Genomic DNA, 13,612 nt, shown 5'->3' on the forward strand with positions numbered 1-13,612 from the left:
CTAGCTTTTCAGTTTACTTTCATGTGCACATTAAAATGTCAGTCCCTTCACGATAGGAACTGTCTTTCTTTTTGCTTATATTTGTATCCCCAGCACTTAGCACAGTGCCAGGCACACAGCAAGTCCTTAATAAATTTTTGTTTCCTTCCTTCCTTTCTCTCTCCCTACCTGCCTCCTTCTTTATTTTCTTTTGTTTTCCTTCATTCCATGAAAAAGAGGACTTCTAAGTATTCCTGTTGAAAAGACCAAAGCTGAACAGAAATTGCAACACAAACATAAATAGTCAATAGAAACAAATAAACAAACAAAATCTAGCTATAATTCAGGAACTGAAAGAGATTCTATAAGGGCAATGTGTTTATATTCTACAAGGAAAAATGGTACCATTTTTCCCTTGGAATCCTAAACTAATCAGGGGTCATAGAAAGAGTTTAAAAAGGCAGAGCTTCTGAGAATGATTTTGTTGTGCTGTTATGATAATTATTTTTTTAAAAAATAAAAGAGAGGAGGAAAAGAATATATTTGAGAAGAAAGAGAGAGGAAAGTTGGGAAAATGACTATCTCAGATAATCAGGGTATGGAAAATAGAAAATTATATAAATAAGAAGGAAGAAAGGGGGTACTACTTGAGCTTCATTTTCATGTAAACTGGTCAAAAGACTGTAGAATACAAGCACACCAGAGTTTAGTGTAGAAATACCTTCAGCATAGACGTGGACTTTCTTCAGATTAATTGGATGTTTAATAATTAATAATCAAATTATTATTTAGTCATGCCTCTACCCCCATCTTGTACCTACCAGAAAGGATTAAATGTTGACATATTTAAAGTTATATTAAAACAACATTAAAATCCATCAACAACTTCTTACTCCCAGAATGTGGCAAAACAAGAATAGATTAGCTCTAGGGGGGAATTCTTTATCTATTGCATCTGAGCCCTTTCTTCCTCTTTATCCTAACAGGCCACACTAAAAGAGCTGCTCTCTTATTCCAGCCTTTTCTACAGTTAGATCATCACTTAAACTATAACCTATCAATCTTTCTGGCAAATGGGGTCCTCTTGTCTTGGGTTATGGTTCCAGTTTCCTATTTTATTTTCTAAAAAATATAATCAATTAAAAATACAAGAGACCTTGGCTCTGTTTATTCACCTTCATTCAGCAATTCTGTATATGAAAAGCGAGACCCACTTAAGGATAAACATTCAAATATGGTCTAAGATGAACCAATTTCATACTTAGTCTCAGCTGAGAAAAGCTCCTTAAACACAGGATCTCAATGAATTTGTCTTCATCTGTACCCCATCTTTTCTCACCAGCTTCATAAAGAATCTATTGAAAGAGGGAGATAATCATTTCAGTACTACAATGCATATGCCAAAATATGTTGCTTTTTAAATCATTTAATCATGAATATGGGGATTGGAAGAAGGGCAGTATCATATTTTATTTATTTATTTTATTTATGGAATAAAATAAACATTTCTATAACATAGTAGAATAAAAAAGAGCACACATAAAGCTGCAAATCTATTATGTATAATTTGCTATTCCTTTTAAATATATAATGAAGTTATTATGTAAATTTATTTTTCCCTCTATGAGACACTACTAGACACAAACAAGTGTCTAACACACACAAATACATGTAAAGTGATTTTTATGTGTTTTTATTTATCAATTCATTCTCTAGATGCAAGTAGTATCTTTCTTCATATGTCCCTTATATTTAATGAGTATTTATAATAGTCAAAATGACTTATTTATTCAGTCATGTTTAAAACAATATTGCTGTTACTGTATACAACATTCTTTTGGTTCTGTTCATTTCACTCTTCCTTATTTCTTGCAAGTTTTTCCATGTTTTTCTAAGATCATTGAGCAAGAAATCATTGTGATGATTTATAAGATTTTTTATAACTACTTATAACAGTATTTATCAATATGTATATAGCATATATGATTATAGTTATATCTATAATATATAGTAATACATTTAAGTATGAAATACATAGTTTTGTAATATATAAATATATAATACATAGTAATATGTATTTAATAATATAATCATAGTAATATTCCATCACAATTTAACTATGCTTAGTTTAGCTTCTTAAAGAAATATCGGATTTTTCCAACTTCAGACCAACAACTTTCATTTTTCTTTTACTAGCCACAACTTGTAATTATTTAGAATTAGGACTTTTGCAAACTAGGATCTGTGAGACAACGAATTACAAGCCAATGCAAGTAAAGGAAGCTGCAAAACAAAGTTGAAGCTCATGCTGGGTATACTATATTCCCCAGGGTTTTTCCTTTTAGAAGAAGAGAAACCAAATCGAGCACTAACCAGTGTCACCACAAAGACAGAAATAGAAAGGATGTTAAATGATTGAAGGAAGAGTCATTATTTTAATATTTCTCCTTTCCGTGTCTGTTTCTAACCTGAGCATCCTTTTTTGCAAGACTTTTATTCACATCCAGACTTTCATCTCTTTTGCCCTTTAATAAGAAAAAAAGGGGAAAAAAGACATTCATTAAAATAGAGAAAATTCTAGGGTATCTTTACCCACAATACAACTTTTACATAGAACATGTGGTTATAAACACACTCGCTTCTAACCAGCAAGAGACCTCAGAAGATCTCCCCAGTGCCATATCTACTCAGAACACAGTCAACTGGATGGTTTGACTGATACCCTCCATGACTTGGAACCAGTTACAGTCAATTTAAATTATTTGAAATTCACCTTGTGATCTTTACTCATATATGAGTAATTCTGGTCAAGATCTCTTGGAGAGGAATGGTCCTGCTAGAATTACTCCAAACATTCTATCAAAATGACACATTCAAAAATTAATAGCTCCCACAGGAAGTGAGGTGGTGCGGTGGAAAGAACACCAGCTCTGGAATCAGAAGGATGTGAGTTCAAATTCAGACTCAGACACTTGACACTTAGGAGCTGGGTGACCCTGGATAAGTCCCTTAACCCCATTGCTTTGTCAGAGGGGGAAAAAAAACATCTAAATGATTTTGTTTCTGTTTCCAACAATGGGAGATGGGCTTGTATGGTAGGCTGATAATGAGTATGTTAGATATTTCCCTGATGTCCTGATCTTAGCTCTTCTAAAACTGAAGTTAGTTTTACTTCTGATAATTTATATTTTGGCATGTATTCTGTGCTCTGTGTGTGTGTGTGTGTGTGTGTGTGAAGAATTGAAGAGTGGACAGAGAGGTCAGTGGGGCAGAAAGCTTGGGATACGGTAACTAAAGTAGGTCTCTGATTTAGAGTATGATATGTGATTCTTCAAGAAAAGTCTCAATGTCCCCATGACTTTGCCCTTGATTTAAAAAAACAATAACAATAACATCAATAATAATTGCATTCCTTATGTGTGAGGCACCGTGCTAAATGCTTTATAATTATTATCTCATTTGGTCCTCACAACTGTGGGAGATAGGAGCTATTATTATCAACATTTTATAGTTAAGGAAACAGGCAAATAAATCACCCAAGATCTCACAGTCAGTGAATGTCCCAGTGTGTATTTGAATTCACCTCTTGAGCAAATAGAAGATTATAACTATTTTAAATGTCTTTTAATAAACATCTATTGAATGCCCACTACGTGCTGACATTGTGTCAAGTGCTGGGAATACAAAGAAAGGCAAAAGACAGTCCGTACTAGTAACAGGCTCACATTCTAATGAAGAGAAAATATATAAACAATTTTGGAATAAGACTTTTATATTTGAAATAAAACATCAAGCCAAGCATCCAAATAAAAATGCACATAAGATATATATATATATTTGCACGTGCATTTGCTATGCTGTCTTTTTCTGCCCTAAATATCGGATCCTCAATCTTTCAGTTTCACAAAAAAAACAAAAACAAAACAAAAAAAACCTAGAACCTTAAATAGGATCAGTAGCCACCAGGTGGTGCTAATACCTCAGTCATGGCTAAAAGGTCCAATCATCAAGGCTGTCAAAGAAATCATTGGACAGGCATGGATTGCACAAGTATTAGTAGATTTTTAGATCAGTTGAAGGAGGCGATATTTAATTTATTATAACTAAGCAAATGCCTGAATACTGTAAGGCAGTCTTATCTAGTAGAAAGTACCCTGGCCTGGATCATGGTATCAAGGTTTAGAGCATTTGGCATTTTTCCATTCCATGACTGTTTCTACCTGAGCATCCATCTAACCTGGGCTCTGTTGAATTTTGAATCTCAGGACCCGAGTTTGAATCCTGACTCTATGACTTATCATATAGGTAACTTTAGTCAAATCACATAACCTGCCAGGGCATTGATTTACAAGTCTATAAAGTGAAGTGTTAGAGTAGTGTAGTAGAAGTAAAGTGAGTTGGAATGACCAACTACTAAGTTCCCTTCAAGCCCTAGATCTTTGATTCTGTGATTCAATGATGAATGAAACAGTCTCAAACTTGATTTTCACATCTGCAAAATAGCGATAATAATATTTCAACTACTCATATCACAGAAGAAAGCACTTTGTAAATCGTAAAGTGCTCTATCAATAAAGAGTAATTATATCTATAAATATACTCTATAGCTATATACACATGGAATGTATATTTTCTTTTTTTATTATAGCTATTTATTGACAGAACATATGTATGGGTAATTTTTCAACATTGTCCCTTGAAATCACTTCTGTTCTAACTTTCCCCCTCCTTCCCTCCACCCCCTCCCTATATGGCAGGCAGTCTCATATATGTTAAACTATATCTTAAATACAATATATATGTACATATTTATACAGTTCTCTTGTCACACAAGAAAAATCGGATTCAGAAAAGTAAAAATAATCTAGGAAGAAAAACAAAAATGTAAGTAGTTCACATTCATTTCCCAGTGTTCTTTCTCTGGGTATGGCTGGTTCTGTTCATCACTGACAATTGGAACTGAATTGGATTTTCTCATTGCCAAAGATACCCACTTCCATCAGAATTTATCCTCATCTAATATTGTTGTTGAAGTATATAATGATCTCCTGGTCCTGCTCATTTCACTTAGCATCAGTTCATGTAAGTCTCTCCAAGCCTCTCTGTATTCATCCTGCTGGCCATTTCTTACAGAACAATAATATTCCATAACAGTCATATACCACAATTTACCCAATCATTCTTCAATTGATGGGCATCCCTTCATTTTCCAGTTTCTAGCCACTACAAAAAGGGCTGCCACAAACATTTTTGCACATGTAGGTCCCTTCCCCTCCTTTAATGTCTCTTTGATATATAAGCCCAACACACACAAAAAAAATGTCTTGTTTTTATGGCAATCAAGGTTAAATGACTTGTCCAGAGTCACACAGCTAGTTAACTGCCTGAAATTTGAAGTGAGGTCTTCCTGACTCCAGAACTAGTGCTTTTAACCACTGCACCACCTAGCTGCTCCCCATTTGGTTTTTCTTAGCAAAAACACAGAAGACATTTGCCCTTTCCTTCTCCAGTTCATTTTACAGATGAGGAAACAGAGGCAAGCAGACATAGCCAGAGTTACACAGCTAGTAAGTGTCTGAGGCCAGATTTCAACTCATTCATTCCTGAATCCCTAACCGATTCTTAATAAACGTTTTTTTAATTCATTGGCAAAGCAAAAAACTTACTTCTGTCAAAAGGATCAATGCTTTTCTGAAGTATCCAGATGTCTGTGAAGTAAGGTCATCAACAAGATTCTTCTTATATTCTAAAAACAAACATTTAATTAAGATGCTGTGAACTGAAAAAAAAAAAAGCCACCATAATGCACAGAAAACTTTCATAGTAATATAAAGACCTAATGGGAAAAAATGGTTATTTAGGTAACTGTTTGATCTTGTTTTGCCTGACAAGAGTATTAGAACTTTGTTTCTTTTTGCTTGTTTTTTTCATAATCAAAAAATAAGGAATAAAAATAGGGGGAAAAAATCTCTCTCTCTTCCCCTCTCTGAGAGAGAGGGTGTGTGTGTGTGTGTGTGTGTGTGTGTGTGTGTGTGAGAGAGAGAGAGAGAGAGAGAGAAATAAAAAGGATGGGGCCCCTGCAACAAATATACAGTCAAGCAAAATAGATGTGCTGATGTCACTTAGCTTAGAATAAGGAAGATCTGAGTTCACATGTGACCTCAGACATTTAAATAGTTAGCTGTGTGACTGAAAAAGTCACTTAATCTCTGGCTGTCTTAGTTTACTCAACTGTAAATGATTATAATAGTTTACGCGGTTGTTGTGAGGATCAAATGAGATAACACTATGAAAGTTCTAAGCATAAGGCCCAATCCATCTTATGTCTTATAAATGTGCTTATTCTTTTTTCTCCCCTTATTAACCTTATGTAACGTTTTCTGCCTCAGATAATATTCATATTTCTCTAACACATTATTTTAAATACAGTTCTCTTTCCCACAAGTAGCTTCTCTTCCAACATGTACCTGACCACTTATGCCTAAATTGTCACACAATGGAAAGCCCCATTACCTGTAAAATAGGCCTCAGAGAGCTCCTTCAGTTGTTTATTGTTCCTGGTAGTTAGAATTTCGATCAATACACTGTCATCAGTTTGAAAGCTCTGAAACAAAAGTATGAATTTTCTAAGAATGCTAATTTTGTTTTTACTGTTTTTATTTCCATCTTCACAGAAGGGAAAAGTAGTTTCCAGCAGATTAATTATATCACATATTACACTAAAATAGCTTTCTAAGCTTCAATGCATTTTGTCATTAACATAACACAAATGTTCTGAAATTGGCTATCATTAAAAAATTACCAAACTTCTGGAAAATGAAGAAAATAGGCTTTCCAAATATAGTAAAGATTGAATTGGTCATCTCATGGTACATGCTCAGAGCTTGCCATTAGTCAACTATATGGGAGTTTTCATGTATAATATGGGTCATATAAAACTCAAGCTAAAATGCTTGCACTTTAAGATGACAAAGAGTGTCATAGTATATAGAGCTGGAAAAATTGATGACTCAGCAGGGTCCTTTTAAATAACCCCCACCTTCAGCTCTTCTCTTGCTTTCTGGCTATGATCTGTATCAGTATTGCTTTGATCTTCTTCCCAAAGGGAAATTGGGGAAAATTAGTATGTTGTTCAATTCCTTTACCACCTTGGTCTCCTTGTAGCCATGAATACATGGCACTAGAACATATACCTCTTTTGAATCTATTTTCTCCTAACCTTAGGCAAACAAGTGTCCATTCTGAGATGGAGGGATTCAGGGCTGAAAACAACTTTGAAAAGTGGAGAATGTTCCTATGTTCCGTAAGGTCAGAGCTGATTGGCAATGGGAGGCTCCAATAACTACTCTAAAGATCTTGGAGAGACCAATAAGTGAAAAAATCTGACCAATTCTGATCTTTTTACCAGCCTACATGTAGTGAGAATTGTTTAGATAATGCAGGGCCAAAGTAAATTGCAAAATGCCTGATTAACAATATTAAAGGTCCATTTATTTTCTGATTATCTTTAAGTATCAGTCTCCCAGCAGATTATAAGAATACATATAAGTTAAGTTAGTGAATCTTATACTTTAACATATTTAACATGTATGAGACTGCCTACCATCTAGGGGAGGGGGTGGAAAGAAAGGAAGGGAAAAGTTGGAACAGAAGTTAGTGCAAGGGAAAATGTTGAAAAATTATCCATGCATATGTTCTGTCAATAAAAATCTATAATAAAAAATAAATAAATAAAGTTAGTGAATCTTGTTTTAAACTATTCACTTTGTATATGTAGTGTCTCTTTTATACTTAGCATTTCTTTTGGATATAGAAATAAAATATCTACCTGATTCATATTGTACACTGAGTACAATTTCCAACTTCTTTTTAAGGAAAACACAGTATTGGAGCCATAACCTAAGCTACATGTAAAAATTTTCCCTAGAAATAGCAGTCATGATTTAATGAACCCCAAAATGTGAGAAAAAAGCATGATTCCTCTCAGTAGGGGATAGTAGATGTACCTAGGCTCAGAGAAGAAGAGATCATTAGCAAAAAAAGGGATTGATGCAGTATTTCAGCTCATGTGGACAGTGGTTCTTCAAAGTTAGAAATGAATAAGTCATTTTTAAATGAAAGGACAAAGAGCCTTAAAATCAAAAATCATGGATTGTCAAGAAGAAGGGATTATATTTGTTCAGTCTAGTTCCTGGGGCCAGAACAAGGAGCAAAGGGTGGAAGAAGCAAAGAAGATGATTGAGAACTGATGTGAGAGGAAATGTGCCAAGAATTAGAGCTGTCCAATAAAGGGAAGGGGCTGCCTTAGGAGGTGGACTCTTTAAAGGTATTCAAATAGAAGGACTTTCTGGGTATGTGAAAGTGGGGATTTCTTTTATGTGTAATTGGACTGAGATGATTAATGAGATCCCTCCTAACTTTAAAATTATGTGACTCTGAGATGATCAAGCATGTAAATAATGTATACTATTTTAAAAGGATCTTGTAAAATTTAAATTAATTCCTTCTTCCAACCCTGTTGCTGTGTAGACAGACCAGTATCATAGTTCTATTATGTAGAAGGGAGATTGTCAAAGGATCAGGCGTGTTATAAGAACCAAGCCCATGGAAGCATACTATCATTCTAAGAACAATAGTCAGGAACAGGACTACTGGCTCAGGGCTGGATGGTGTAAGGCAGTGGCATCAAACTCAAAAAGAAATGAATTTTGTAGTCCCTATAGATGGCTTTGTAAATAAAGCACTGAAAGTGGAAGACCTGAGTTCAAATTCTGCCAATGACACTTATCTGTGTCATTGTGAGCCAGTCATTTTTACCTCTTTCATTCTTAGAGTTTCTCTTAATTTAACTTCCAAGTTTCCTCTTCTATAAAATAGAAATAATAGTACTTATCTAAATGAGTGATCAAATCATCTACAAAAATTTAAAAGGTTATGAAATGGTACTTGCTGCTGCTGTTGCTACTGCTACTACAAAGGTTGATTCTATTTTTACCACTATGATAAACAATACTAGTAGTATTACTACTTGCTGCTGCTGCTACTGTTGTGGTTAGTAGTACTGCTCCTATTGCTGATGCTGCTACTATTACTGCTACTGCTGCTGCTACTGCTACTATTACTGCTATTGCTACTACTATTACTGTGGCTACTGCTATGTTACTACTGCTGGTATTGCTCCTGTTACTGCTGCTGCTATTACGACTGCTGGTGCTGGTGCTACTACTGGTGCTGCTACTACAACTACTACAACTTTTATCAAGAATACCACCAAAATAACATCATGGATACTATTAGTATTAGTATAATTGCTACTACTAATGGGATTAGTACTAATACTGTCTACTACTAGTAATGGAATTACTCATACTCTTAACAATGTTATCACTGTTATTAGTGCTGCTACTACCATTAGAAGTACTATTACTAATAGTGCTAGTATTCATTCTATTATCACCAATACTAGTGATAATTCTACCATCAATAGTATTTCTACTATTATTTTTACTAATTCTGTCAGTAATATTGCTATCATCACTAATAATAGAGTAGTGGGCAGCTAGGTGGCTCAATGGATAGAGGGCTAGGTCTGGGGTCAGGAAAACTCATCTTCCTGAGTTCAAATTCAGTATCAGACAGTAGTTACCTGTATGACTCTGGGCAAGTCACTTAACTCGGTTTGTCTCACTTTCCTTAGCTATAAAAGGAAATAGCAAATGATTCCAGTATCTTTGCCAAGAAAACCCTAAATTGAGCTGAAAAGTCAGACATGATTGAAAGAAGTGAACAACAATAACATGGATACCATTATTACTGTTATTATAATTATAATATTTCCATAAGAAGTGAACAAGGAGTGATGAAAATCACTCTAGAGAAAATGAAGTAATGGCTTACATCTTGGTCTCAGATCTGAACTCTTTAATTTCATTCAATTCAACAAGCATTTAATAAATATGTACTCTGTACAGGACATATAATAGGTTTTTTTGTTTTTAAATTCAGTCCTTACCCTCAAATAGCTCTACTGATAGCAAAGCTTTTTTTCCCTGAGGCATTGGGGTTAAGTGACTTACCCAGGGTCACACAGCTAGTAAGTGTTAAGTGTCTGAGGTCAAATTTGAACTCGGGTCCTCCCAACTTCAAGGCTGGTGTGACAGCAAAGTTTTGGATAAGAAAGTATATTTGTTGATATACATTTCCTTCATGATAAAACCAAGGAGAATTTTTATTTCACTTAATAAGCTTGTAAAATTTGTGATGATAAATCCTGGAAAAGCCTTTTTCTATTGCAAATAAATAATTCACAAATGCATATGTCTCATTAGGACATAGTTCCTTAGAATGCAAATAAATAATAAAATAGAATGACAAAATAAAATGGCGCTGTGCTAAAGCCACAGTTTATTTGCCATTATTTATTATTATTATATTATATATATAATATTATTATATATATATTATTATTATTATTTATTTGCCATGAAGGATTTGAACTCAGAAAAACTCTTTGTAGGATTCTACACATTGCTACAAAACAGCAGAATAAAAGTCAAGTCCGAATCAATTAATCAATTAATGCTGGTAGTATTAATAGAAATAATATTAAAAGTACTAATGAAAGTAGGACTATCACCAGTACTGGTAATAACAGACAAATATTAGCACTATTAGTAGTAATAGTAGTACTGATGGTAGTAGTAACACTAATAATAGTGATAGCATTATTAAGAGTATGAGTGGTAATATTCATAATAATAGTAATAATGCTAATAATAGTGAGATTGAAAGTATTGTTTTTAGATTTAAAGTATTAGTATTAACTATTACAGCAGTAACAGGAGCAATATTAATAAAATATTGTTATTAGTGTTAGTACATACTATTACTAGTAGTAGATAGTTTTAGCACTAATGCTATATTAGTAGTAGCAATTGTACTAATACTAATAGTATTCCATGATGTTACTTTGATAATATTCTTGGTAAAAGTAGTAATAATTGTAGCAGCAGCAGCAGCAGTAGCAGCAATAATAAGAGCAATACCAGCAGCAGGAATAGTAGTTGATTAATTGACTCAAGTGCTAGGCTTGAGGACAAAAATTGAAAGCTGAGCAGTCCTTATCCCTAAGGAATCCACATATTATTAGCTGAGCATTTTTTCAGTGGTTAAATTTATTGATTACTTTTGCAAAGGGTCATTTCCTAAGATCATGCATATTACAAGTAGACATGTAGATGGTAATACTTCCACTGGACCCATACCTTCATGGCTTTCTTTAATTGCTTTGCATCATATGTGGCTGGTGAAGTAATAAGAGCCTTCAACAGACGTTCAAAGTTACCAGTGAGATCAGTCTTCAAGTCATCTTTCAGATCCTAAAAGAAATCCCCAAAGTAAAACATTTTAAATTCTGGACATTCCTTCTCACCTGTTGGACAAGAAGAAAAAGACAAACTTCTCTGCTTAGGATGGCACACCCTTCACTCATTCACATATCCAACTCACTTCTCAGTACTCAGTTGCTGCGGCTTAATATTAGATGAGTCCCTCCTTGATCTACTCTCAGACTAGGCTCAGAAACGGATCTCTGAAGATAAAGAACTCTGCTTAACAGCCTTCCTACATTAGGAAGGATTTGGTTTTACTACAGGACTACTTCATGTAGAAAGATTAAGGGTTTTTTTATGATATTTTTTCCAATTAATTTTCCAATTACATGTAAAATTGTTAACATTTTTTGTTTACATTTTGATTTCCAGATTCTCTTCCTCCCTCTCTCTCTCTCTTTCGTCTCTTCTCCCTTTCCCCTTCCCTTATATGGCAAGCAATTTGATATGGGTTATAAATGTGCAAAGGCTAAGGGTTTTTTTGATGGTCAAAAATAGTGCCAAAACAATTAAGGTTTACTTCTTACACACAATTAGTAATGAGGAAAATGGATTGTGGAAGGAAGGAAGGAAGGAAGAGAGGGAGGGAAGGAGGAAGAAAGGGAGGGAGTGAGGAAGGAAGAGTGGGAGGGAGGGAGGAAAAGAAGAAGGGAGGGAGGGAGGAAGGAAGGAAAAGATGGAGGAAGGGAGGGAGAGAGGGAGGGAGGAAGAGAGGGAAGGAGGAAGAGAGGGAGGAAGGGAGGAAGAGAAGAAGGGAGGGAGGAAAAGAGGGAGGGAAGGAGGAAAAGAGAGGGAGGAAGGGAGGAAGAGAGGGAGGAAGGGAGGGAGGAAGGAAGGAAAGAAGGAAGGAAGGAAGGAAGGAAGGAAGGAAGGAAGGAAGGAAGAAAGAAAGGAAGAAGGAAGGAAGCAAGGAAGTCCTTATCTGAAAACGTACAAAAGGAAGTGGAAAGCTGGGAGAAGAGGTACTCAATTCAGGTTCACAACAAAGAAACCAGCCATAAAAGTCCCAGAACCAGAGAAGAAATGAGGACATATCTGAATTGTGCCTTCTTAAATGGAGGTTTGGAGTTCACAGCCTCATTCTTCAATCAGAGACAGGAAGCAACACTAAAGTGGAGTCCCAAAGCTTATGAGATCTTGATCCCAATGAACATACTATGGTCCATGGGATCACCAAGAATCAGACATGACTGAACAACAAAAAATCATCAGCCTTGGCCCCTAGAGAGGAAATGAAAAAATGTTCCTCCTTCCTTTTGTTGGGGAGCTGAGAAGTAATGGGTATGGAATGTTATAAATGTGGCCAGACAGACACCACTAATATGTGAGTTAGAATTGCTATACTGCTTTGGAGGTTTTTGTTTGTTTTTACTGGTTAGGCTGGGAGAGGAGGTCTATTCAGAATTGAATCTGATATAAAAGTAAAAGGCTTTGATAAAACATAAATCAAATATGCAAAATAGAAATCACTGTGACACTCAACTATAGGAACTCACAAGGAGCAAAATGCCAACAAAACATCATAAAAAGAACATATCCAACATTCCACCACAGCACCTCTTGGCATTAGTATATGACATTTTAACTTATTTATGTGTATTACCCTTTCCAAAACTGTGTCAGTCAAGATTATTTTTACATACAATTCCACAGATAATTCTAGAATTATTCCTCACATTTTTTTTTAATCAAAGAGCACTCTAAAGGTTAAATGACTTGACAAATATCTCATAATTAGTAATGGTAGAATAAGAAAAGACTTCCCATCTTTGGACTTTGTCTCTTTCCCATTTTATATCAAATTAGAGATGCAGTTTTATAGGCACATCCATTCATGATCTTCCATACAGTATATGTGATCATCTTCTTTTTTTTCCTGAGCCAATTGGGGTTAAGCGACTTGGCCAGGGTCACACAGGTAGGAAGTATTAATTGTCTGAGGCCAGATTTTAACTCAGGTCCTCCTGAGTTCAGAGCTGGTGCTCTATCCCCTGCACCAACTAGCTGCCCCCAAATGATTATCTTCTTAGTCACTTCCACTAATTAAGTCTTACCTTCCCAGATATTTTACGATATTCCTTAGCAATCAACTGCCGCTGTGCATAACATCTTGCTGTGAGAATGCCGATAAGAGTTTGCTCACTGTCTCCTAATTTTGTAAAGAAAATAATTGTACAAAGCTTCAAATCAAGCTTGCTAAATATTTATCTTGAAAACAATGATAATGATTATGATATAATAAA

The 13,612-nt window shown here is 34.9% G+C and overlaps 1 protein-coding gene across 1 annotated transcript in view; it reads right to left on the reverse strand.

Moving 5' to 3' along the window:
* Positions 1-13,612, reverse strand: part of ANXA3 (annexin A3) — a 45,250-nt gene that overhangs the window by 14,519 nt on the left and 17,119 nt on the right. Inside the window, exons 5-10 of the mRNA XM_031943526.1 lie at positions 13,424-13,518; positions 11,244-11,357; positions 6,493-6,583; positions 5,646-5,725; positions 2,448-2,504; positions 1,241-1,334 (exon numbers count right to left, since the gene is read on the reverse strand). Of these exons, the coding sequence (XP_031799386.1) occupies positions 1,241-1,334; positions 2,448-2,504; positions 5,646-5,725; positions 6,493-6,583; positions 11,244-11,357; positions 13,424-13,518 (531 nt within the window). The remainder of the gene's footprint in view (positions 1-1,240; positions 1,335-2,447; positions 2,505-5,645; positions 5,726-6,492; positions 6,584-11,243; positions 11,358-13,423; positions 13,519-13,612) is intronic.

This window comes from Sarcophilus harrisii, chromosome 6 (assembly GCF_902635505.1).
Source record: "Sarcophilus harrisii chromosome 6, mSarHar1.11, whole genome shotgun sequence".
NCBI classification, from domain to species: Eukaryota; Metazoa; Chordata; class Mammalia; order Dasyuromorphia; family Dasyuridae; genus Sarcophilus; species Sarcophilus harrisii.